The sequence below is a fragment of the Carettochelys insculpta genome, chromosome 4 (genome assembly GCF_033958435.1).
Source record: "Carettochelys insculpta isolate YL-2023 chromosome 4, ASM3395843v1, whole genome shotgun sequence".
NCBI lineage: Eukaryota > Metazoa > Chordata > Testudines > Carettochelyidae > Carettochelys > Carettochelys insculpta.
In genome coordinates this window covers 86,568,926-86,596,685 of record NC_134140.1, presented here as the reverse complement: position 1 = coordinate 86,596,685, position 27,760 = coordinate 86,568,926, and the positions used below count along the sequence as shown (strand labels likewise).

Below are 27,760 nucleotides of genomic sequence, written 5' to 3'. Positions count from 1 at the left end.
TAATTTTAGTTACTCATTTAGTTTTCCCTAAGTACACTACAGTGAACGTAAATACAAATAAATACAGCAAATACAGTATAAGTTTATAGAGTACAATACTCCTGTCGGTAAATAATCTGCATACATTTGTTCGTTTCTTAATATCTAATCTTGTTTTTCTTCAGTGCTATGTGTTGCTAGGTAGACCTCTCTGTTATCCAGAAAATTTGAATATCTGGCAGCCTCCCGGACCTGGGGCAGCCGGATACGACAGAGTTTGCTGTAGACGGTACTAGGCCCTGCTGTGAGTGCAGGGGATTGGATCTGATGATGTCTTGAGGTCCCTTCCAGTTCTAGTGTTTTATTCTAACTACAGTGGCAAATTCAGAGGTGATGTGAAAAGTGATGCAACCGAGACTCTCAGACTTCCTCTGACTTTTATACATCCATTTTTTGATGTGTGAGGTAGGAAAAGTGAGGCTGGTATAATTTACACATTGAAAAAGGGGTTATTTGAAAGTGTACACTACAAGAGGGCTAGTCTGCTCCCATGTACATATTCATTCACATGAGATAAATATTGGTGTACAACCTCTCTGTTACTTCTTTGTAAACATTCCCATTGAGATAGCGCTAATGATAAGAAACAGGAATATGTATACTCTGTCTTTCTTAGGTATTTATTTAGTGTCAGTAACTGTAGATTCTGGGCAATGAGAACTATAAGTTCCTAGCTCCAGAGCAGGAATTAACTTTGTGAATTGTGCTTCCGCATAGTATTGCGTCTAGATTCAGTCCAGCTGCCAGCAGCATGATGCATATGAGGGCTCACAGAATTACAAATGGATGCTCATTTGCATATTTGTGCAACTCATTTGCATACCTGCAGCAGAAAACAAGCAGTGTAGATGTGATTCTGCTGGCACAAAACCCCTCTGTCACTACCCTCTTATCCCTGAAGCTGTGTCTCCACTACAGAGTTCTGTCGACAGAAGTCACTGTCAACACATATTTCAAAACAGAACCTTTGTCTACAGAACACATCCACACCTAATACAAACTCCCCCTGTCAATGTCCTCTGTTGACAGATAGCAGCCAGACTGCCTAGTCCTCTATCAAAAGAGCAGCCAACCGGAAGCTCTGCAAACAGGGCAGCCTGGTGAGCTGGAAGCCCCCTCTGTTGACAGAGCGCCACCCCCCTCCCCCCCAGAGTGTCTACACTATTTTTTTTTGTCAACAGACTCTGTCAGCAGAGGCGCTATGCCTTGTATTGTCAAGACAGAACTCTGTTGGGAAAACTGCTGCATTCTGTCAACAGAATGCTTTTGTAGTGTGGACACTCCCCTAGTTTTATCACCAGGAAACCTCTTCTGTTGACAGAATTCTGTAGTATAGACCTAGCTTGATTTCTTTAGGGGTAAAGGGCTGGCAACAGAGGGGTTTTTTTGCTGGCAGAACCACATCTACACTGCTTGTCTTCTGCAATTAATATGCAAATGAGATGTATGAATAGCAAATGAGAGGCCAGTTTCAATTTTGTGAGCCCTCATTTGCATCATGCTGCCAGCAGCTGGACTGAATCTAGATGCAGCCTTTGAGCTTAAAGTTGAAATCTTGATATTAACCAAAAAGGGGAGAGCTCAGTGGTTTGAGCACTGGCCTTAGAAACCCAGGGGTTGAGAGTGCAGTCTTGGAAAAGGCCATTTAGAGGTCTGGGGCAAATAGATTTGTGGGTGGGGGGGAAGCCTGTCAGGGATGGTGCTGGGCCCTGCCAAGAGGGCAGGGGACTGGACTTGATGGCCTCTCAAGGTTCCTTCCAGCTCTATAAGACATGTATGTGGTATTTATCTTAGGCTTCAAATGTTGATTTCAAATTTATGTTTGGTTCACTGTCACCAAGAAGCGTCAACAGAAGAGGAAAACTTAAAAAAGTAATTAAATATGAAATGTTGATGGACATACCACAGACATTCTGGGGGTTAGCACAACCCATACTTCTAATTCCTTGAAGGGATTATTCTCAGCAGAGTTGTGATTCTGTTGTGCACACTGGAGCCTGGGTACAGGCTCTTTGTCCACCGACTGACACACGATTCAGAGCCCAGCTTGATGTTGCCTCCACATATCAGTGTGCAGGTGGAGCAGGGGCAGCAGATCTGCTCCCACATGGAATCTTTCACTGGGATGGGCATAAAATAGCTTCCATGAAGCAGCTCCACAGAGTTTCAGGATAGCCATTTCAACTGCGCATCAACTCGGACAGGGCGGTGAGTGCTGAGTTAAGGGTTTGGTATTCTGTGTAGATGAACAACAACATGCAGAATCTTTCTGTTGACACTAATGGTAACAAGACTCTTTAGAGTGATGGTTTTCCAGCTTTTTTGCTCTGTGGACAACTTCACAAGGAAAAAGAATCATCATCCCCATGCCTCCCAAACCACTTCTGGAACTGTTCCTTTGTGAGAGTTACCACGGGCTTCAGGAGTCACAGAGAACACTTTTTAAAAAAAATTAATTGAATGGATTTGGGGAAGTATAATTCCATGTCTTTATAAATTCAAAGATGATACATGTGACATGCTTACTGATTGTATCTTTTTAGAAATTTATTTGAACTTAATCTGAATTGTAATGCCTGTTGTTTTGAAAACCATAAGGTGGAGGATGAAATGAAAGCCCAGGTAGTTGTCATTGGATGGGCATGCACAGCCTTGTGCTTGGTTTCGTACACTGCTGCCTTCTCCCATGGGGCGAGTCTTTCTGCCTGTGCCGACATGATGCCCAAACATATAAGAGCTCAGCTTCAGAACCCTTGGAACAACTATATCACCATCCACACCAACATGTCCTCCTACATGCCAGGTGATAGGGTACCAGGTAAGAAGTATCAACCACCTTCACAATGCTGCTAGTATGTAGTTCTCTCCTTTTGTGGGTCAAGGCCAGAAATGGAAACTGCAGCAGCAGGATCCTGAATACTGTGTACTGACAGGGACGTCTTCTAGACTACACTACTGACCCATAAAGCGTAATTATCTAAGATGAAACTTTCACATATATGAAACACATATGACAATGGATCTCAGTTAAGACATTCATCTCTGAGTGTTAAGAGGAGGGATAATCTATGCAGGGAAATGCCACAAATGAGTTATACCCTCTCTCCTCACAAGGAATAAATCTAATTACAGAGAGCAACCATCATTTATGGTATGTATGTAAAATATGCATTTCTCATAATTCATCAAGACGAAGGATTATATTCTGCAATCAATTACACTTAGATAAATTCACGAATGAAACTGTACCTTTCAATGCAGTTGTCTTCAGATTTTCACCAGGTTACAGGTGCTGAGCCCAAGGCAACCCATACTGAAGTCAATCAGGGCCACAAATGCAATGGGAGATCTCACAAGAAAACTTGTAGAAAAGCCCTAAATATTTAAAATGGCAAATGAAGAGGATCCTGATCCATAAACATATTGTCCATCGTACCTACCCATCCACATGTTCATTCCTATGCTAAACTACTGTTGTTAAACAGAAATGGACCATGCACTCTTCCTTGTACCAGTACGATTTAGTTCATATACCGGCATTCTTTACAAAATAAATCAACATGCTGTGTATGCATCCATTAATAGTGTACCGATAGCTCTATTTTTCCTTGTATAAATTGAGTAGTGTATAATTTTAAAAAAATGACAGGCAAAATTTCCCTGTAACTTTCATGGGGAAAATGTTAACATTAAAAAATGTGCTGATATTTTCAGAATATTTGCGAGAAGCAAAATGGTTTGGTTTTCTGCAGATTTGTCCTAAATTCATCAATTCCAATGAAAATTCCTCATGTTGGAAGCACAAGTGAATGCCTTAGACAAATTCTTGTTTGTACCTTGGTTTGTTTTGCAGTGACAGTGAGGAGCACTCGTGATTTCATGGGCTTTTTGCTTCAAGCTCGCAGGGTGTCTAATGATCAACTTGCCGGCACTTTTGTTTTCATTCCTCCGGGTTCCAAGCTGCTGACTTGTTTTGAAGATGGTGATACTGTCACACATTCTGATAAGTCACTGAAGAGAAACCTGTCGTTTGTGTGGAAGGCACCTGCCCAGCCCATTGGAGACATCAAGTTCTTGTAAGAATATGTGGTTCCTAAGCCTTTGTTCATCTGTAGGAAAAGGAATCCCCTGATATCCTTACAGTTTGTTTGCTGTGTTAAATGTGGGAGAGGCGGGGACAATAGTTTGATATTGCTTGAAATTCACCAAATAGTGGAGTAATTTCTCAGCTGCTGTAAATTATCATAGATTGTTTGTCTTCAGCGGCAGTTTACAGCGCCTGAGGATCTGCCCCTTTGTATTCACCTGATCATCTTTCTCCTGCTAATAAACAAAGCTGCAGATGAAAAATGACAGCCTAAACACTTTGGTTATGCTTACACTAGAGCAATCTGTCGACGGTAGTTTCTGTTGGAAGATATCTTCCGACAAAACTTCTGTGGCCAGATCGCAGCCAGGCTGCCGAACGGATCAAAAGAGCAATCAGCTCGGTTGACAGAGAGCGGCCGAACTGCCCAGCTGCTCTCCCGACAGAACAGCCAAGAAGCAGCACAACAGACAGGACTACCTGGTGTCTCGGAAGCCCCGTCTGTCGACTGAGGGCGCCGCTCCGCCGAAGCCATGGGACATCCAGGCAGGCATTCTGTCAATAGAAGCTGTCGACTGAGGCGTTCTGCCTCATGGCGGAGCAGCAGAACGTTGTTGACAGCTGTACCGCATTCTGTCGATTTACCGTCAACAGATCACCTTGGGAAGGTGGATGCTCCATGGGTTTTGGTGACAAAGGGCTCAAGTGTAGACATAGCCTTTGAAAATGGCAGTCATGTACATGATTTCACTTAGTATTATTCATCTCCTTGAAAAAGTTCGGGAATTTTTCCACAGAACAAGTTACTGTCTTGCATCAAGTAATAACAGAGAAAGGACCTGCTCTCCAAGCTAAGCTAATATAGCTTAGTTCAGGCAGTATGGGTTATCAGTTGCATTAATGCATATTACATCCAGAAATATAGTCATTAAAATAATGTTGAGGTTTCAGAGTGAAACACTTTAGAATTAGGAAATGGCTGATGACCTGGGACTGCCATGGGTGATCTAATTGCCATGTAGCCACACCCATAAAGACTCAGAACTCCTGGGTTCAATTCCAGATGCTGTAGGAAAGTGATTTCTGTGGTAATTATAACCCTTTCTTCTGCAGCCCCAAACTTATCTCTGGTCTCTGGCAGAAATGCATCATGGAAAATTTCAGATTGAATTACTGAAGTCTGGCAAAGTTATAAGCAACTGAATAGAGGGGCTATAAAAGCTAGAGTTTGCAACTGTCTCAGTTATAACCAGGCTATTCGCACCACCTATAATACTATTATAAAAATAAATTGATGAGTTATTTTTATCAGTAAATCCCCTTTGCTTCCTTGCCCACAGAAGTAGAACTAGTCAAAGTTTTCCGATTTTATTTTTGTTAAAATTTAAAATTAAATGTTTCCCCCCCACCAGCTCTCTGTGACTCTTTACACAGCATTTTTCCCTATAGTTTCTAATGTGATTTGTTTTTAAACAGTGTGATGAGCTCATCTATTCGTATTTTTGCACTGATTGTTTCTCGTTTTTTTTAAATTCTTTTTGTTGAGATAAATGTTCTGATTTTCTATCGCTGGTATAGAGTGACTAAATTCTTACTTGCTATTTTTAACAGCTTGTCAGTTGTCCAGTCATATTTTGTTTACTGGGTAAGGATAGAATCTGCCATTGTGTCCCAGCAAATACAAAACAGAACACCTGCTGATGACAGAAAGAAGTCCAGCATTACAGTACCAATACCAGTGCTGAAACCTACTGATCTAAAAGAAACAATTACAGAAAGCAAAGGTGTGTGTTATGTTATTAACAACTTCATTCCAGCTGAATATTTTTATGGCATATTTCTTCATCCAGCTAACATGTGCTTTAAATTCACCTAAGGGGTTTTCCTACAGTTCATTAGTGGGGACTGAACCCACAAGGAGGTCTTCAGGTGAGAGAATTCATCACCATACAGGGTCAAGACATTAGCGTGAAGGAGGGTAGTGATAAACAGTGCTGCCAACTTCCACGATTTTATCATGAATCTTGCTAGCCTTGGTATTTTACTTAATGCCCCAGCTCTAGAGACACATGATCATGTGAGAAATTCAGCTTTCTTTGAAAGCAGAAATGTTTCTAGACCTTACAGCTGCAAAGAACAGAATCAAACATGACTTGAGTGCACTCTATAGGCTCATATGAAAAGAAAAAAAATAACATGAATGTGTTTTAATCTCAAAATGTTAATCCAGTGTTGTGTTTTGGAGGCCAGACTCATGATTTTTGGATGTGTGGGTGTGACATCGTTTCAATAGAGAAAGTTCTATGTTTTTTGTCAGTGTAACAGTTTGCATGGCCTCTACTATGTATATTGGGGAAAAAGGTAGGTCAGATGTTGTTTCTCTCATTTTGGAGTGAGCTGGGCTTTTTCAAAGTAAATGCACATCTAGGTCGAGTAGGTACCTATTAGCAGCCTCACTTGGGAGTGAAATGCCCTCCTCCCAAGATGGAACAATTCATACATTCAGACTTTTAAAAAGGACCCTTGTTTCTGGAAATATTCAGCTGACATCTTGGCTTTAATTTAATTATTTGATTTGAACTTAATTTGCGGAGAGATTTGTTGGTTTATCCTCCAGTTTCCATGGGGTGCCTAGAATTCTATTTTAGCTTTCTGCTATAGAAATCAGCATTGTTGTTTTTTGTGTGTATTAATGTCATTACAAGCCGGGGTTTGAAGTACATTACAAGAAAAATACACGTTCTTGTTTTTTGTGTTTCTTAAGGTTCCACTTCACTCAAGAACATCACTATCTTTATGCCTGTCAGGCTGACTAGAAGTGCAGTGACACAAGTACTGGAGCCTGAATCTGGAAGCAGACAAGACACAGAGCAACTTGATAGTGGAAAGCAACAGTCTGAGACCTCTGTGGGTTCAGTAGCCTTGAGCGTTGGCAGCAGACAAGAAGGGCAAGCCAACAGAAGCAGCACCTACTATGATCAAAACTTGGAACCATCACTTGAGTTTCGAGGGCCAGACATGGCAAACATCTTGCAAAGTTTCATTTTACCAGATTATACCTCCAGCCCCACCACACGTGATGGGTACTGTATGAACTGTGGATGTAATGTACTGAATATGAATGCAATCATTTCTCCACAAGTTATGGAAAGAGTAAACTAGCACCTGCTTTTCTCTCAGGGGGCCTTTCAAGGTTCTGGGGCATTTTAGATTTAAAAAGAAATCGGTCAGGGATGGTGGTAAGATTTGCTGTGAGTGCAGGAGACTGGACTTGATGACCTCTTGAGGACCCTTCCCATTCTAAGAGATATGTCTATATCCAGGTTTTGATGTAAAGTGATTACAATGGGATACTATTTAAATAGAACCGAGGAACAGGTACAAATAAGCACAGTACAAATGCCTTGCTGGACAGAGTAGACTAAACAGTGCCTACACTTACATGGCCAAAGATGTAATCAAAATCAATCAGCTGATATCTACATTTTTCCTATTTTTCTAAAATCATGAACATAGACAAAAAATGAATGTAGCAGAAGCATCCTTCCATCACCGGGGAGAAGCAAAGGGAGAAATGAATTAGCTAATTGCAAAAGTTTGGATTCAGTGGGACTTGAGCAGGATTAGGGACAATAAACATCTATATAAGGGGGGGGAGAGAAGAGATAAACTTGGACGTTCTCTATTATCTGTACTGCAGTTTGGTCAGATTGCATGACTGCTGCCTCCATGGCCCCACCCCTAATGAATGTGTATCTCAAAGGCTGTTGTAGTGAGAAACATTTTACATTAAGTACAGACTTGGGTTTTTCCATTGCCTTTTTTACTGATAAAGAAAATGTTAAAAACTTACCCTTCCTTTTCCAATATTTTAGACCACCAAGCCTCTCAGCTGCTTCCACATCCGAGCTGTGTTTGACATGTAAGGAAGACAGACAGGTAAGATCTGTGTGGAGGGGTTTTTTTCTTGCTGTTGGGGTTCCCCTGAGACTTCTTCAGCTCTCCAAGAACTCCAGTCTATACTTCAATTTGGCTGCAGGCTCTTATCCCAGCTTCTTTTACCCTCATATTGTCAAATTACATTTGAGCTGATCAGGCTTAAGGATAGGGTTGGGGTACAGCATATGCCACACATCCAAAGTTACACGGTAAACCAGTTTCTTTACAGTAACAGAGAGGTAGCCTTGTTAGTCTGTACTCCAACAAAACTAAGCAGCAGAAACGTAGCACTTTAAAGACTAACAAAATGATTTATTTAGTGATGAGCTTTTGTGGAACAGACCCGATCTGATGAAGTGGGTCCATCCCATGAAACGTCATCACCGAATAAATCAGTTCCTTTATGTACGCTTACACATTATATTGCATCACACATTTTGGGATTTGCATCGTCTCCTTGTAGGAAACTATCCCTTTATAGAATGCTCTCCACACACAACTTATTCTCTACTGCACCTTGTGTTCCAAGCTTATCTGATCCATTGTTAGGGGTTGCCTGCATTTTAGCTAGTATAGACATTCTGTTTGGACCCTGCTGACCCATTGACCTCCGTCAACTCATCTCCCAAGAAGTGAGGCCTCACCCCTGTCCAATTACTCAACGTCAAGCTAGGCCTGCATCTGCCCCAATGGAAAATTACTGGAAGCAGGTGGAAGTTCTAGCAGCAGATGTCAATAGACCCTTTTGCCTCTAAACAGCAACATGTGTTCTCTCTATGCTGCTGTTTTAATGAAGCTAGAGTTTTGAATGTTTTCATGGGGAACAGGAACATGATCTTTGTATCTCACTATCAATGGAGCCACATGCCTATATTACTGTGTGTTCACTTGGAAAACAATCTAAAAACTTCTTGATACATAGAAATGATGATTTAAAAGTGCAACAAATGTGAGATGTTTTTGGGTTGCATAGGAGATGGAGATACCTATACCCATAATGGAGGTTTTGGAAATCCTCTTTTTTACAGTGCTCCTCTTTCTAGCTCTAAAAGGTGGATAGATATTAAACATGTCAGCACCTAGGACTAAATATTGTCTGTTCTGAGTCTCAGGCAGTTGTATTCTCTTAGGGGAGATTGCACTATATATTCAAGAATGAAACAAACCTGACTCAAAGCCCCGTAGCTAAGCATGCCCCAGAGATGGAAGAAAACACAGAAATGAATCTATGTTCATCTATCCTACCACTGAACATTACCTGTGTCTTCATTGCACACCACTTCTGTGATCTTTTCTTGCAGAAATGGGTGGATTTGCTGATTTGTTTTCCTGCATAGCAGTTTGCTAAACTAAACACTTTCTAGTCTTCCCGCCCTGTAAATAACAATTTCAAAACATATGCATAGTTCAGCTCATTAAAACACATAACATATGGCAAACGTATGGCAATTTGCTTTTTCCTTTCAACTCTGAAATAAAAATAAAGCGTAACCTGTAATGTGCTCACCTAAATTTATCAGGAAGCACAGTGAGCCAAAGAAGCACTTTTGCGCATACAAGCATAGCTCGGCTTTGTTAGGCACCTAAATGACCCACATCTGGTTTTGAGCTGGTGTACCTTGCATTTCAGGCCATTCCTTCTCTCTCATCTCAGTACACATTCAGACATCGTTACGTGATTGTGTTAATTGCTATTCTGGACTGTACCCCTTCGAATGCAGTAAATGTCTTGAAATCCTTTTTTGCCTGCATGAGGTGTACAGACCCATGCCCTGGGGCTGATTTTATCACTTATTTTGGTGTAAAACAGGATCACCTCTATTGAAGTCAAATCATTTAGACTATTGTAAAAGCACTGTGGGTGAGAATGGATTCAAACCCATTTGCTACAGTTACACTAGTGAGTTGTGGCGATAAAACTTTTAGAATTGCCACACACAAAATGTGTTTTTGTCGATAATTTGTTACAAAACTCAGCACTTTTGCCTCTCAGCCCTGAGGCATAATGGTGCTGCAGACAGATTCTGTCACCAAAAAAAAGCTGTGTGGATGCTCTGGAGGGGTTTTCTCTCGACAGACAGGGCATCCAGAACAATGGGCAGCCCTGTCTGCTGTGCTTCCGGGGGTCTGTTTTGTCAAGAGAATGGTTGGGCAGTCTAGCTGCTCTGTCGATAGAGTGGATTGCTCTTTCAAATGGCTTTTGTGTGTGGCTGCCCTCTGTCAACAGGAGTTTTGTTGGGAAATCTCTTCCAACAGGGACTTCTGTCAAAAGAGCGCTGTACTGTAACCATAACCACTGTGTTTGTGTGTATCTGTCCCGTTCCTGCTTTCACCAGACAGCTGGGCTCACTTTAGCCTCTGAGCTGCAGCTTGTTCTTTCAGAGCAGGCACAGCTTCCTCCCTTGGCAACAAGAGGCTGTGGTGGTGTGGCTTGATGCAGCTTTTCACTTTTTTGTGCCTGCTGTTTCCTGCTGTCATCCCTGGTGACTCCACTCTTTGGGGAGGCAGCAAGCAAGCAGCTGGGAGATGAGACAATGTCTCACCCCACAGAAGCAGCAGCATGTTTCCTCCTCTCCCCTGTGTTTCAGAGAGGATAAGATTTAGTGAAACCCTGAGAACAAGAATGTGTGGGAATGTGTGCGTGTGTGTTTAGGGGAGGGAGTGGAGATGGGCTGAACTGGGGATCTGGATAAACTAGGAAGGTTTATAGGTGAGGAGTCCTGCATGAGGAAGGTGGGAAGCTGAAGGAAGGACCTGAACTGAGGCAGCTGGATCATTGGAGGGGGCAATAGGGGATGAACTGATAGGGACCTGGAAAGGTATGAACTGGGAAAAGGAAGGCCTGAGGAGATCAATTGGGGGTGAAAGGCTGGAGCAAAAGCTTGGAAGGGGACAAGCTGAAGATTAACTAGGAAGGAAAGAGGTGACTGGGAGATGCAGGGCAAAGAAGAACTGTAGGGAGAAAACAAGTGGAGCTTCAGGAAGAGGAGAGATGTAGTGGGGACCTGAATGGGAGTTAGGGCAGGAGTTGGAGAGGGAGAATGGGTGTAAGTGGTGGACAAGGGGAACAGAGAGGCTATATGAGGGAGAACACTACATGGAAGACAGAAGGGGAACAACAAGGGGCAATGCAGTCCAAGGTCTGGGAGGTAAAAGGACGCCATAAGAGGAGAGAAACACGAGAACCCAGAGACTCAAGGGAGAGAACAAATGAGAAATATTTAGGAGACTCCAGGAAAGAGGTAGCAGCTAGGGAGAGAGCTGCAAGTAAATGGAACAGAGCACAGGTGCCGTGGCGTGAAATGCAAGACAACAACATGCAGCATTTAAGCAAAGGGGATGGGCAAGTAAAAGAAAAAGGGGAAGGAAAGGTGAAAGAAGAGACCGAACATAAGAGAAGATAACTCTACAAACTAGGAAAGAAAGGACAGAATGAATCCAACACGGAAAGAGAGAAACACAGGGTGAAATAATGGAGGTTGTAATCTGACAAAAGTAGTTAATTATAGTAGTCAGTAGATAATAGTAGACCCTGCACTCCATAGTCTTTCCCCAGTAGATCACCCTGTTGCATTTGCGGGAAGGGACTGGGGTGGTGGTTCTAAGAATCCATGCTGTATTGACACTGCTGGGTAGCTACTTAACATTCTGCAGTTTAATCACTGAAATTTTCTACATTTTATGGTCACATTTACCTTCTGTGGTATCTCCCACACAAAATGAGCTGTTGCTGTCTATCCCCTACCTGGCCTCAGAGCTCACCAGGCCTTCTGCCAGACTGGCTACCCAGCAAGCTTTTTTAATCACCCACTAATGACACCAGAGACCCAGAGCTTTTCTGGCATAACTGATGCTATGCTAAAGAGCCTGCTAGACTGCCCAGATTACATACAAATCAGCTACTAAGGGTCAGATCCAAATCCAAAGAAGCCATTAAGAAGACACTCATAGATGGCACTGGTTCTGGAGCAGGAGCCAGCTCTGCAATGTGAAGGTAAGAATCCAGCGAAGGCTTCAGATTCTGTTCTAAAATCCTCAGAATGCCTTTCCAGCAGTCTTGATTAAGATCTGTAGTGAGGATGTACCGGCTAGAGGGGCTAGCACGGGGTCTCATTTTGTGCCTGCTAAAACGAGGTGCTTTACAACAAGAAACTGAAAAACGAGTGAGTTAACAAAATACTAATTTACATTACAGGGGGTGATTCAGCACCATTTACAGGTGGCGGTTTTCCAACTGACAACACAGCAGGAAAGCAGGCAACTTTTTGGCCAGGACTGGATTATTAAACTTTAAAATCCTCTGGGGCCCTTTACAGTCAAATGGGAGGGAAACTAAACTCTTCTGCGACTCCTCTGCCCCACAGCTGACCCAAAGCTCCCAAACAACTAATGGGAATCTTTGTTGATATGACAGTATGAGCCTGACGTTAGTGAAGTGGAATCATTCAGCGCGCTGAGTATCCTCACTTCCCACAAAGTTGAATTTGTGCTGCCACACTAGAGTGGCCAAACATGGACAGTTTCAGCAGTGAATTGTGGGACCCTATCCTACAGGTCCCTCAGCCCAGCATTCTGTGCCTTCCCCCCTCGGCTCTGCTGTACCCCCTACTGCTGGCAGCACATACCCTGCTGCCTGGTTTTCAGGCCCCTGCGGCTTGGGGGAGCTGGGAAACTGACCAGCACTGCTGTGCCTGGCTCATGGGAGTCAGGAGCCATGTGCAGGAGGGAACCAAGTGCTGCGCTGGTCAGTTCCCCAGTTCAGGCGAGTGGCGGGGAGCAGAGAGTCAGGTGCAGCATTGCCGTGTGTTTCCCAGCTCCTTGCCATTTGCAGGAACTGGGAAACTGACCAGGGCTGCTGCGTTGGTCAGTTTCCTGGCTCCCGTGAGTGGCAGGGAGCCGGGAGCCAGGTGCAGCAGTGCCAGTCAGTCTCTGGAGGTTAATGAATTCGATTAAAAAACGTGGCACTTCCACACCCACCTTATTCGAACTGTTAAATTTGAACTTGACACTACGCCCACCAGGTTCTGACAATACTATGCTAACGTTAGTGTCCCCTACATTGAGCTAATGGTATTTACAGTGAAGACAGTCACTTGGTATAATAGAACTAACTGCCTTAAATTCAAATTTATCTTGCAGTGTAGATGTAGTCTCTGTTGAATGCACCACCTACTCATTTCACAAAGGCCAATAAACTACCATTGGCTATTGTTCTTGGTCATTCCCAAATGAGGTGGATTTGAACCAAGAGAGATAATTAATTCCCACAAACTCTTTGGATTCTCATCAGCTATCTTGTCACATTTTTGCTCCTTAGGAGATTGCTGTGAACTCCAGTGAGATGACAAAACCTGTGTTGCATGCTACAGCTTCACTTCCTACCCCGCTTTGGTATACTTACCCCCTTGCTGTTCTGGGGACACCATCACAGCACAGAGATGGGGAGGTTAGCTTGGAGGTCTCCAGCAGTTTACCATCAGCTTTGAGAAAGCTGACGGAAAGACAGTCAGTGACGCAGAAGGCTTCAGCAAACTTCTTGCTGCAGTCAGAACATGCAGTTTCCAGAGAGGTGGAGGAGAACAAAGAGGAGGTTGTTGGGAATACTCTTCCATGGGTGACCAGACCCATCCCTGATGCTTCTGTTCCTGGGAAAGGAGAACACCCCAGAAGAGGGACAAACTTTGTAGCAGCCCAACTTGGCATTCTCCTTGGCTGTACAGCTGCCCTCAGCATGGCTTTGGCTGCTGGGCTGCGCTGCGTCCATGCCCAGTATTGTCACAAGCGGACAGAAGTGTCTTTAAGTGAACCAGACAATGATGTCATCACAATGAGAGAGGGCGGGGAGATGATGCAGTTCAGGAAGATTCGGGAAAATAGCTTTGTGCTGGTGCAGGCCGAATACAACTGGATCAGCCCATCTGGTAGTGGAAAAAAGACAGTTATCTAAACATGCCTGCAAATCTCCATTTCTGAAACAGCGCTTTGTAGATCAGGTAGCATCGTATGTAGGGCAGATGGTAAAAAGTATTTGGAATTTCGAACTTGAATACAGGGAGCTGTTGTAGAATAGCTCCTATGTGCAAGTATCTCAGTAAATGTATTCCCACTGAGGCATGATGGGAAAAAATGCATGTTCTGTTCACAATACAATGACTTGCAACTCAGTTACAGATGTTCTAAATTACAGATGGTATGAAAATATAAGTAGACGTGTTGTTTAAAGTGTTACACTTAACACAATAAATATTGTATACCTACTCATTAACAGTGCTATTGTAGCCATTACATTTCCTTTGTTGCCTTAAGGTATAATCAGAAATAGAAATTCTTCCTCTGCAGTTTGGTGTCATCTCCAATTTATTTTCAGCAAAAGTTTCTGGTGTATGTTTTCTTCTTCTTTTAGGAAACAGACAAAGCAGATCTCAACCTCACTTCTCACTTAAAACTTCATACATTTTGATGAAGTTAATATCTGATGCTTTAATTCTAGTTCCTGTTCAAAACCACAAAGAAATGACATGTTAGTTTAGAAAATTGATCTGAAGAAGGCAGAGCCTGGCTGACGTTGAAGCGATCTGAAGGAATGAAACACAAAGCACTAACTTTTAGCTTTTGGGGAGAAACATGCCTCCTTGCAGGTGTAAATGGAAAGGAAGCCTTTCCTATCCATTTACACCTGATGAGGGACATGTTTAAAGCTAACAGCCAGCATTTCTTTCTCTCCCTCTTTTTTTTTTTTTTTTTTTTAATTTTTTAAAGTCAGTGCAGTCAGTGCTGCTATTGGCACAAACACATATCGTCTGTCCTTCGCGGGTCTTTTCCGGGAACTCCAGTAAAAACCAAATTAACAGCATTTTTGTACTCAACTTTAACAAAACTTCCTTCTGATTCAGACTGTGCAGTGTTAGCTGCACACAGCTAATGGACTGGACACCCTGCTCTTACTACTTTCAGACTAAGAGGTAGGAAGAATGCAATGTGAGCAACAGCACATTTTTAAAATTAAGCTTTGAATAAGCAAGCAGTAATACTACCGTGGAAGAATTTACGTTTTCCAACATGCTTACACTATTCTGCAGCAATTGCCCCAGCCCCCCCATGCACCTACTATATAGCTGCCCAACTGTTCCCTTACTGAGGGCCATATTGGCTGCCTATCAGAGAGACATTTAATCTGGATCACGAAACCAATTTGCATGGAGGAACAGCCTGTGAGGAGGCACGTAGTCCTCCATCTTAAGCTAAACAAACTGCCAGGACCTGAATGGGTTATACCTCTTTACTGCAAGATGAGAATACATGTAAGGCACCATCAAAAATTCATGGGTCAGCCACACAGTTACTGTACCATCTTATCTTCGATAGCAACCATGAGACTGACTATGCTGTGGCTTACACATTGTACAGATTCGCTTTGCTTTGCACACCCTCTTCAATGATGAGGCTTGGGGTTGGGGGTAAGTTAGCCCGGATTATTGGTCCAGTAAGTTGTTTCTATCCCATTCCTGAAATGTGATGAGTATGGTAGATTTAGTTCATTGGCCAATATGTTTTGATATCCTACTTCTTTGTGGAGAAGGAGTTTGATTTTTGCAGTACTGTTCTCAGTAGTGTTAAACCTTGCAGTCCATCTGTGGCCAAATTCTTCTGAAACTAGCTTCATAGGCACGGTAAACTAGAGCGACTGTGGGTGGAGAAAGGTCTAGTTATGTGGAATTAGCTGAATGCACAATAAACTTGATAGGCTGAATCATTCTAACAAGGGAACTAGTCTAATGACAAATCAGCATCCCTTTAGCACAGAATAAGCAAATCTTGGGAGTAAAATGCTTATGATAAAATATTTTTGTTTCAAAACTCAGTAAAAGGTTGTTATTAAACAGCAATCATTGTTAAGTGATTGTTCTTACATTAATTATTAGGGCCCTATCAAATTGGCCCATTGGGTCATGAATTTTACCATCACAGGATTTTAAAAACCAATACATTTCATTTTTTCAGCTATTCAAATCTGAAATTTCACGTTGACTCAGTTGGAGGGTTCCTGACCTTGTGGGAGAGGGGTGTTGCAATGTTATTGTACAGAAGGGTAAGGTATTGCTATCCTTATTTCTGTGCTGCTTCTGACAGCAGTGCTGCCATCAGAGAGGGGCAGCTGGAGAGTAATGGCTTCCGATTGGAAGCCCAGCTCTGAAGTTAAAGCTGCTGCCTTTAGAGCTGGGCCCTTAGTCTGCACCTGCCACTCTCCAGAAGCCCAGCTGTGAAGTCAGCAATGCAGAAGTAAGGGTGGCATGATATGGTATTACCACCTTGCTTATGGTGCTGTTGCTGTTAAGGCACTGCTTTTAGAGCTGGGTGCCTGGCCAATAGTGACTGCTTGCCAGCTGCCGAGCTCTGAAGGCAGCACAGAAGTAACCCTGAGATTCTCCTGCAAATCTCATTTGGATCAAGACCCCCCACTCCCCCAACCCCGTCTGAGAAATGCTGGGCTCCCTGGTGACATCTGTATAGTGTAGGGTACACAACGACCAGCATTCACAGTGGCAGACAAGATTTCATGGTACAGGACACGTTTTTCATGGCCATGAATTTGGTAAGGCTCTATTCATTATATTTGAAGAGCAGGATGCTTATGCATTAAGATGTCTATAGATTTACAAGTGGGGGAGGGAACCTCACTCATGCAGAATACTACTTCTAGTATTTCCAACCAAGGTTCCTGTCCTATGTAATACTTTTTCTAAAAATAATAATTACAACTTTATATATCCCAATGTAGGTGAACTGTAGTTTCTAAAGCAGACTGTATTCAAGTCATTGTTAATGCATCCAAAAAGTCCTAATTAACTGAGAAAATAGGTCAACATGCTTGTAAATATTTAAACAACTATCACATTTTATTTTAAAAGTTTCCTATGATGGCTTAGCAGTTTATGAATAAATTACAAACGCTTATGTCCTCTCTCACCATTTCTCTGTCTGTCCATGTTTAACATTATCAGATGGTTATAGCTTAGGAAGCTTAATCCTCCCACACTCACCTTTTAGCAGGTTAATTGGCAAAAGCAAAGGATACCAGCATTTGGAACAATTTGGTGAGTATGATGGGGTTTGTCAGAGACATGGGCCAAATACTATATTGTTACAGTCACACACATCCATTTTTATTTATAGTAATGTTTGCATTGTGGTAATGCCTAGGAACCCTAATCATAGGCCATAATCCCATCATGTTAGGCATTTACAAATGCAGCTCACAAAGATGGCCCTTGTCCCACAGAGCTGACTATCTAAGTAATTAGTGTCAAAAGTGTTGCTGTTATAGTCTGTAGCTTCGCAAATACCAAGCAATCCTGTAGCTCCTTAGAGACTAACACATTTATTAGGTCACGAGCTTTCATGGGCAAAACTTACTTCTTCAGATGAAAATGGAGAGAAAAACAATCCTGGGTTTATACAGCAGGGGAAAAGGAAGGATGCGGGGGGAGTGGGGAGAACTAGCAGGCCCAGTTAATTAAACAAATCTAAGTAATTGTTACCCGGACTGTCTGCCACAGTGGTTGGTGGTGAGATCTGCTTTTGAATCCCTTCAGTGGTGCAGTCTTTCCCAGAGTTATGATCTAGCTTTAACTCACCTTCAACATTCATATTTCTGCCCCTTGACCTCAAATACAGCCATAACTTTGGTGGCATACACAAGGCTGCACAAGCTCGTGCTTAGTCACAATTGATTCTGGATGAGCCCTCCCATCCCTGCAACTTTGCCCACGTCACTGGGCATGTCCACATGTTGGAAACCCTCCCAGACCTGAAGCAGTGAGTCTCTGGGTCAACTGACAAAGACTATTGGGCTTGTGTTATGCTGTTCAAACTAGCAGGTCTTGGAGCCTGGCCCCCAGCCCAAGCCAAAAATGTCAACATTGCTATTTTTAGCACCTCAGCGCAAACCCAGTGAGAGAGAGTCCATTGACTGGAGACTAGCAGCTGCAGGCTTTTGCTGTGTAGAAATACCCACTGAGATCTGGCTGGAAGACTTTGCCAGACCAGGATTAGCACAATTCTCCAGTCCGTTCATAACAACACAGGCCAAAGGAGGTGAAGCAGCCACGTTCTGCTTATGGGACCTCAGAGGCACACTTCAAAGACTGGAGCATTTAGTGTGTTCATGCCACGTAAGTCCAGGGGGGCAGGAAAAAAAATAGAGGCTGAAAAACCTGGGGAAAGAGAGGAAGGTTTCCAACCCTCATATGCTGCTACCAATCTGCCTAACGCCCAAGACAACTATTTGGTCTAGGTGCTGTGCTGAGGAGGTGCCTTTATTTAGATGAACTATTAAAATGTCCACGCAAAGCACTCCAGGTGCCCTATTCTTTAGATCTACAGTCACAGCAAACCCTAATTGTATACAGCTAAAGCAACCCAACAAGCCAATAAGTTAAAGCAGTAAAAACAACCCCTTCAGTCCACCTCCTCAAGAACAGACCCTCAGTCTTGCACTCAGACCGTGTCAACTAACTGACTTTTGGGGCAGGTTATGGCTGTTAATGAGTAAAGAATTATACTAGACCTATGTACAGCCCCTTTTCAATTCCTTAGCCCCATCTCTAATGTGCCTTCCTTTCAAGCCACATCACGCAGCACCCAAGAAGCACTTTCTAGTCCCCTCTATACAGATGGGCCATCACAAAACACTAGCACTTCCTGGATATCTGGAATCCTCCTGCCCTGCACCTTTGTGTTAGCCATTGAATCACCTCCCATCTTCAGATCTCATTTCCCAAAAGTTTTCTCATCAGCTTATGCTTGACTCTCTGTAAAGCACTCTGTTCTATGGTGTATGAAGGATTCTATCTCAAAGTACAGTCTATTATATAGTTCACTGTATGCTTTGCTGATTTAATGCTGCTCTAGTGAACATTTCCCTTTCTTACCAGAGTGGGTATATAAAGGATATATCTGCTCTAAGTAATTATTATTAGAACTTTCCAAGGTTATGTCCTACAATCAAATAATGTGTAGGAGGGACAAAAAAAATTCAGTTTACCAAGCTAAGGTCAAATATCACAGATGGTCTCTCTTAATCTTTAGCTTGTAATATCCATTACAGATTGCAGCTTCTAACGTCAGAGCATAATTTGTTGTTCAAGAATGTGTGGCTATTTCAAAGACAAGTCAAAGATCAGAATCACTGTATATCAGTGTACATTAGGAAGTGCTGCCCAGGTACCCAGGATGGTAAAACTGTAAAACATGGAGATACACATCTCATAGAGCTGGAAGGCACCTTGGGAGGTCATTGAGTCCAGTCCCCTGCCCTTTTGGCAGGACCAAGTGCCATTGCTTTTTTAATCTATTTACCCTGGATCCCTAAGCGGCCTCCTCATGGGATTGAGCTCACAACCCTGGGTTTAGCAGGCCAGTGCTCAAACCACTGAGCTATCCCTCCCCCCTGCACAGTAATTTCTGATCTTTATTATGCAAACACATGGCCTAAAGTGGAAAAATAATTAACCTACTCAATTGAAATGTCACCGACACTTCCCAACACTTAATGTAGCGCAAATGATAACTTGTCAGACAATTTAATAATTGCGATCTTCTACTTTAGTCACAGCCCAACCCTTCTGGTAGAAATGTGTGTGGAAGGGAGAACAACAAAAATACAAGAAGCTCTCCTATGGAAAAAGTGCAAAATATTCATTTCTTATGATCAGAAAAAAAAACAAAAAACAAGTAGTTGTATAGCCCCTTAAAAACTAACAATTTTCTTTATTAGGTAATGAGCTTTCATGATCAGAGTAACTGCTGTGCACTGAGGATAAGGTATGGTCCACAGGTGTGTAGGCCAGAGATCCCAAAGAAATGCTGGATGAGTGCTGAGGGTTTTACCTGGCAGGAGTGAGCATCCTTGTCCAAGCTTTCCAGCCTAAAAGCTGATGCAAAGTTTGTTTTCATTCACTTTAAGGTTAACCCATCCAGAGTGCTGTAAAGTGACCTAAAAGGTACCTAAGAATGAGCTCCTAAATCTTTAGGAAGATGTTTAGCAAATTACATTTTTTGTGTTTCTTTCCAAATGGAAAGGAAATGCACATACAAATACGGACTTGCTGTGAAACGTAATTATCTATCTAGTCCTCAGAAAGAAGTAGAAGTAACCCAGATAGGTTTTCTTACAAATATTAGTGCCATTTGCTTGACAAACTGAAATCATTGATGATAATGTACATTCTCCTATCAGCTTCTGGCACAGCAGGCCCTGATTTCTCCTGGAGCTTCTAGGTACTACACCTTATTACACATAATGGACAATCATAAATGCCTGCTTGACAGTCATCTCCCTAGGACATCATATATAACATGGGTCAAACGGTGGTTTTGTAGCCCTTCTGCCATGTGAAATGTCTGCCACGTACTGATGTTGGAATTCTAGATGAACGTCATTACCTGCAAATGTAGCTAACATCTCCCCTGATGAATAGCTGATGATACGCAGGTTCTAGATCTACCTACTGTATATCAAGTACAATTATAAAAGGTATGTTGCAAACCAAGCAAAAGATACACCGATTATTTGATTTGGGGATGTCCAGTATCTATAAGGTGAAGTCAGAGGACAATATTCCTTCATTGTGAAGGGAGAGTAATCGGACACCCTAGGTAGCTGTGGGACAAAATTTAATACTGCGGAAAGTGAGTGGCCAACACCAGGAAAAGTACAGATAAGTGCTCTGAGTGGTTCTTCACACTGTACTGCTCTTCAGCTCTCACCAGCCACATAATGAGCGGGGCCAGTCTTCTTCCCTTCCTGAGATGACTCCGTTACTTGTTTGTGATTTGGAGGATACACACACTTTAAGGTGTACAGGGAAAACAGTACTAACTTCATTTTCACCAGGCAATATTTGACCTCATGTCTCCGGAGGTGAAGTACTCGTTTGTTAGCCACTCTTGTATGGTTTATCAGAAATAGTACACGATAACCTTAGTAAAAACACAAATCTTCATTCAAGTTGTCATATGAAATAATACTTAGCGCTTGGATGGCATTTTTCACCACTAGCTCTCACAGTGCTTTGCTATAGTAATTCGGAATTAAATCCCCATTGGACAAACAGAAACTGAGGCAAAGAAAGACTACCCCCTGGCAGAAAGCGCTCTGAGACAGCTCTGACAAAGTGCCAGAACATGTTGATGTATTTACGCTACCAGACAGCCTAACCAGCTTCTGAGAGAATGCCACTGTAGGTATTTAAGCTGGGTGTGAATGTAATGCCCAGCTTGGATGGGAGAGACTAAAGGCACCGAGAAAGGTCATGCGAGTTTGCTCACGCGGCTGTGCCAGGTGGTGAACCTCACCAGAGGCTGTTCTAGCTGTAGGCAAGCTAGTCAGCTGCTCCTCTGTCATGGGCCACAATTAAGTGGGGGGTGAAGGAGTGGGCAGTACACTAAGGTGTTACTTAGGGTGACAACTTTGCCTTGAATCAGACGAGTAGCCATGTTAGTCTGTAGCTTCGAGAACAACCAAAAGTCCTGTGGCACCTTAGAGACTAACAGATATTTTGGAGCATAAGCTTTTGTGGGCAAAGACCCACTTCATCAGATGCATGAGGGGGCGTCCAGAGGGGTATTTAAAGAGTGGGGTCCCAGTAAAAGGGAGGACCAGAGCTGACAAGGTCTATTCAGCAAGTTGGAAATGGGCCAGTGTCAGTGGTATGTATCAAAAGAGGAAAAAACAAGCCAGAACAGACAGGGAGATGTAGCCCATCGCTTTTGTAAGGGGCCAGCTTCTCTGCCCTGGGTGTTAATATCACCCCATTAGACTCTGACAATGGGCTACATCCCCCTGTCTGATCTGGCTTGTTTTTTCAGTTTTTGATATGTACCACTGATAATGGGCCATTTCCACCTTGCTGAATAGACCTTGTCAGCTCTGACCCTCCCTTTTACTAGTACCTCACTCTTTAAATACCCCTCTGGAACCCCTCCCCACTCATGCATCTGATGAAGTGGGTCTTTGCCCATGAAAGCTTATGCTCCAAAATATCTGCTAGTCTATAAGGCGCCACGGGACTTCTTGGTCTCGAAGTTTGCCTTGAGTGGCTTCTGCCTCTCAATGCTAGCCTGCAACCACTTTGCTATTTCAATCCTGCTTTCCAAGTGTCCACTACAGAGTGTGATATGATAGCTTCATACAAATTCTCACAACATAGGGACACAGCTTTCATGAGTACTGAAGGTCGTTAGCAGCTGCCAAGACCATTACTCTCTGGCAGGACCTCAGCTAGTTTTCATACCTAGGTCCCCAGAGGTGAGAGTCACTGGATCAGAATCTGCTCTTAGTTATAGAAATATAGTCCACTTATTTAAATGGAGATATTCAGATTCTTCGCTGATGTAAATGAGAACAAAATCTAGAGCACTTTGTAACGTATCACTCTAATACTGTATTATACTATTTTATATGTGAAATCAAAAAACAGGATACAAACCAGGATTTCATAGAGGCTATTACAGTTATATTAATTATTAACATAAAACTAGTTTGACCACATATTTACATAAATTTATTTACATAAGTTTTAACTTGTAGCTCACTCTGAGTTACAGCTTCTAGCTCCTCAGAAATTAGCTTCAGTGTTCCACTAGAGGGTAGCATTGGTAAATTTATTGCCATTGTGGAATCTCTCTCACCCCCCCTCGATAAAAGAAAATCACTTTAGTTTCAGTGTAACATCTCTATATCAAATGTTTTATTATTGTTCAAGAGTGCTAGCATCTAATGCCATATAGAAGCAAAGCATTGTTCTTACCTTCTGTCAGCTTTATTACGGAAATATCAACATACCAGTACGAGAGCTACTACCTAAAACCCAAACTTCAGCCCAGACTTATTTTCATGATTTTCCATTTCTGTAAATTATATGCCATCGTAATTCTGGAGCGGAGCGACGAGGGAAGGGGGAGAGAGGAAAGATACCATTTGATAAAGCTGTGAAAGCCACTATTAGCACTTTCTCACCTCTAGCTATTCTTCTTTGTTGAGGATTGTACACACTTACATAATGGGCTGGTATTGATTCACTCCTTTGAAAAGTCAAAGCAGGTCAAAGGTGTAGCCTGAGGGCTGTGGAATTAAAAAACATGATTTCAGGACCAGAACTAATATATTTATCTCAGAATGGTATTAATAGGGAGAAGCAAAAAGCACTGAGAATTTAAATCAACTACTCGGGTGATTTTAAATAGTCTATTTGCAATATATTTGTTTGATTCAGTTTCAACTGCTGTATCTTGCAAAACATTTGATACATAGGAATACTTAATATTTAGGAATACGCAAAAGTCCTTGGTACACAAAGTCAAGAAGTCATCTGCTATCTTCTTTGCTATTTGCGCTCAGCTGAGAAATTACCTTAAGAGACAATAAGATATAAATTAAAAGAAACAGTGGAAAGTGATATAACAGCAGCTTCAGTTAGCAATGCACTTAGGGTGCCAATTTATTTTAAATGCATATAGGACTTGATCCAAAGCTAATTAAAAAGCAATGGAAATGGTCCCATTCTCTTTGATGGCCTCTTGATCAGGCCCATCCTGGTCAACAGAGTGAAATTCTGATGGTGAAGACCATCAGTGTCTTGGGTGAAATGGTGGCCACATTAAAGTCATCCAAGCTCTGTGGACCAACTGAGATAATCGGGTCTGTGGACAGGGCTTGTCAGAAAAATAATCATAAAACTACTTATTAATTTAATATCATCAAGCGTTACTTACACATTTAGCCCTTACAGACATCACGTTTAGGTCAAGAGCTCCAAAATTTGAAGTAAATCAAATGAAGCAGGAAACAAAAGTTAAAGACACAAATCAAGCAGTTAGTGCTAAAAATCTAGCCTGACAGACTAGTCTCTTTCTCTCACATCCCATCACACACCCTAATTTGAATCTTGAGATCACTTCAGAGTTAAAAAAAGTGGCCATTTGAGCAGTGATTTGTATGCAACAGCTATCAAGTGAATGAATAATGATGGATGTTCAAAAACAGATATTAGGTACAGTTGCTTATTCGGATTTTTTAGTGTGTGGATCATTGAGCCAATCGATATAATTGCTGGTCTATCGAATCAGTATGAGGTCTGTTTGTGCACAAAAGCAGTAGGACGTTCTCTCTGAGAAAAAAGGACGGCTTTCACTCATGCCAAGCATATTTATGCAATAAAAAGTCTAATTCATTTGAGAACAAACACACAACCAAAGTGATTGTCAAAGTGGGTTTTAAAATGTGTCTTTAAAAAATGGAAATTAAACATCTTGGTATCAAAGGGTTTTTACAATGAGGATTGCTTTACTCAAGTAGTACCACTGAAATTAGAGTCGCGTTCCTCAGCTGCTTTGAAAGGAGACCATTTTTCTTTACTTAGGCTCATAATGTTTAAAATCTTTCAAATGAAATCCTATTCATTACAAATTTTCAATCATGGTGTAAGATGGTGTTCTCAGATTTCACACATAACACACGGTTAGTAGTTAACAAATCCCTGAAGCCCAGCATTGAGAAATGCCATTGGATTCAGAACAGCAACAACTTAAATAATTTGATGACAAATTTTTAATATTTCAAGTTGGTTTTCTCAACCACTTTGTTAATATTAACAAATATATCCAGAAATTTCCCATGTTAAAATTGAACTTATAAAGCTCCATTTTTAGTCTTCCACTAAGACATTCCACTGGAACTTCATTTTATATGTAAACCAGAGCTAAGTCATCAGTTGGGACTGGGTAAATTAGTAGAGTTTGCTCTTACATCCAAAGCATGGGCTAACAATTTAGCTTATTAAATATTATTTAAAAATCAAATTATAATAGGCAAAGGTGAATGATTTACTACCTTTTTTTTTAAATCTGGGGAACTGTTTTTCACATGTAGGACTTGAGTTCCTGGTATTCTTCCTTTATTTGATTCCTAGCTTACAATCTGTCAGAGTGAACAGCACAATTTGAATAGTTTTTAAAAAATGACCCAATGTGTGTTAAATGAGGTGAGTTGCTGGATATCATGTGTGCCAATATTGCTGTATATTTGTGCCTGTGCCTTCCCAGAGTGAAAAGCCAAACACCCTCCCCCGCAACTCTCCATTTATTCTAGTTTGTACGGATTCACAGAATCTCACGTGTCACAACTCAGATACACTTCCACTCAGATGGACCAAGAAGAAGGGAGTTTGCTAGATTACAGTGGCAAAAACACATGCACACACTAGAAGTACTCATCCCCAGGTTGCCAGCAGGGGTGTTAATGTGAATGTGGAAATTTGACTCCCAGTTGGAAAGCGTGCAGTGTTTAATGTTCATATGCAGTTACAGCAGAGCTGAACGGAAACCGTCTTCCCACATTAACACTCCATGAACAGCATCCAGCGCAGTTATCAAATTATCTGTTTGAAAATGTGTCATACTTACATTTTAGTGCAGTATTGTGCTTCTGGGAGATATTTTATTTATTGAGGCAATAGCTCTAAACAGAGATGATCTATCCAATTCCCTACAGGAGGCTCAGGCAACTCTCAAACAGGTACTTGAAAGACGCAACGTGTATGTATTTTGAAAGGAAGGGAAATGGGGCTAAGGAACCACATACTCTGCATATGTCATGTATTATGCCTCTCTGCCAACAGGCACTGTTCAGTAGGTATGTTAAATATTTCAGATAAATAGGGTTTTAAAAGATTTCACTGAAAAAGTTCTCTTAATTAGAAAAATGAAGTCCCTTTGGAATTTCCCTACTAGTGCAATATCAAATGGAACAAGATGCAGTTTGCTGAAAACCGTGGTGAACAGATGCTGTGTAGTGACTCATCAAGCTTTTGATATGACCCTGTGTCAGCCCCAGGAATATCAAATGAAGGCTCTGCTCAAGGAGATATCAAAGCCAATCTGCCTATGGTGGGCCAAATACTAAGCTCCTTACCCATGCTAAGTAGGAAATCAATAGGATTCTTTGCAAAATAAATGACTGCTAAACATTTGGCAGAATCCGGTCTTCAATTCACATTGTACCGACAATTGGAATTCTTTGGCGGCCAGATGTCCTGCTTGCCAAGCAACAGCCAGGTTTAACGGGGCAGTGTGGTGGATGTCATTGTGTCATGTCTGTACTGCACTAATATCTTACAGGCCTCAATGGGGAATCAAGGCCCTATTGTACCGTACATTCGATGAATGAAAAGACAGTCTTTGCCTCCGAAAGAACTCCCAGTATAAATGCATGATGTGAGAACACAGGTGGACAACAAATAAATAAGGAGAAGACAAAGTATTTGATTAATGTCATAAGCTGAGGAAACAGCACAGTAGCTGCCTAGCCACTGGCAAGTGCTTTGTAGGCATCTCAGTCAACGTTGAATTTTAAAATGAGTTGGCAAGTGACTTTAAAAAAAAAACCTTAATTGCAATATAAGGACCTGACGTATGACTTCCTGTCCAGCAGAGATGAACTTGGGATCCAGTTATCCCTACTGTAGTTCCGATGTGGAACTGCCCCTGTGGATTCTCCTGTGGGCATATGTAAAATGGACTCCCAGGAGTTTGACACAGGGTTCCTCATCCAAGGCTGGACAGTGAAATAGGCTGAGCTGCTTCTGACAAAAGGGGAGTTGAGATGAGTTAGTAGCAGGCAGTGATCATTGAGCTCCTCTCTGAGGCACAACGTCCGTCCCCCAGACCTCTCTTCCAGTATTTTCTACTCTAGGTTGTGGCTAAATCTTACAATCTAGCCCTAAGATGACAGAGCTTTTAGCTACAAGGCTACAAGTTGGTTTAACTCAGAGTAATTGGATATTAAAAGAAAAAAAATTAGGCTGCACATCAGGTAAGAAACTCCCTAACCATAATATCCACAGAAAGTCTCCCAGGGAAGTGATGGGTAACCTAACAAGTCTGTCTCCTGCACAACTTCTGAGAGAAAGTAGATAGATAAAGGCTGCTCAGGAGGAATTATAAAGTGATGCTGACTAGAAATGGACAAAAAATAAAATTTTCACTTAGAATTTCACTCATGGGTATTTTGTTTCATATGATTTTGAATCTCTCAGTACTTCTATTGTTTCTTCCCACGAAATGCCAGTTTTCACATAATCTTCCCACATTTTTGCTTTTTTTTTTTTTTTTTTTTTACAATGAAATCTTTCTTTGTGGATAGATCAACTTTTGCTTTAAAACAGGCCCTTTTCTGGAAACATGAGCCTATGGAGCACCCAAACACTGGTATAAACAATTTTGTTTCGTTTATTATTTTGTTCCCTGGAAATGATTCACTTGGCACATTCTTTATGGGCACATGCTTGAATGTTGAATAGCTTTGGTACAATGATTTTATCCTTCTCTAAAGGTGCCATCCATTGGCAGAGGTGCCTGGGCAGCCCAGCAAGCAAATAGACATTTTTCTCTTTATGTATTGGGCGAATGAGAGCTGAGCCTGATAGTGGTAGTAACAACCATCACCTATAGGAGGGCAGCTTTAAACTTTGGAGAAGACTCGAGAGAAACTAAACTTCCAGTGGCTTTTCTGGAGATATACTGAATTAACCTGTTCTCCAGGTGCTTTGGTCCAGTCCTCCTTAGGCAAGCCAAATGTTCACGTGCACTTCAGTGGCCAACTCCTTATGCTTGAGCAGGGATTGCAGCAGTATTTAG

General features: G+C 41.9%; 1 protein-coding gene across 1 annotated transcript; it reads left to right on the top strand.

The window, feature by feature from the left end:
• The first annotated feature begins 2,643 nt into the window (after window positions 1-2,643).
• On the top strand, window positions 2,644-14,012 carry REELD1 (reeler domain containing 1). The gene is made up of 6 exons (XM_074991905.1): window positions 2,644-2,857; window positions 3,893-4,115; window positions 5,738-5,910; window positions 6,891-7,209; window positions 8,002-8,065; window positions 13,383-14,012. The coding sequence occupies exons 1-6, from the start codon at window positions 2,650-2,652 to the stop codon at window positions 14,010-14,012; spliced, it is 1,617 nt and encodes a 538-aa protein (XP_074848006.1). The 5' UTR covers window positions 2,644-2,649.
• Window positions 14,013-27,760: the final 13,748 nt, after the last annotated feature.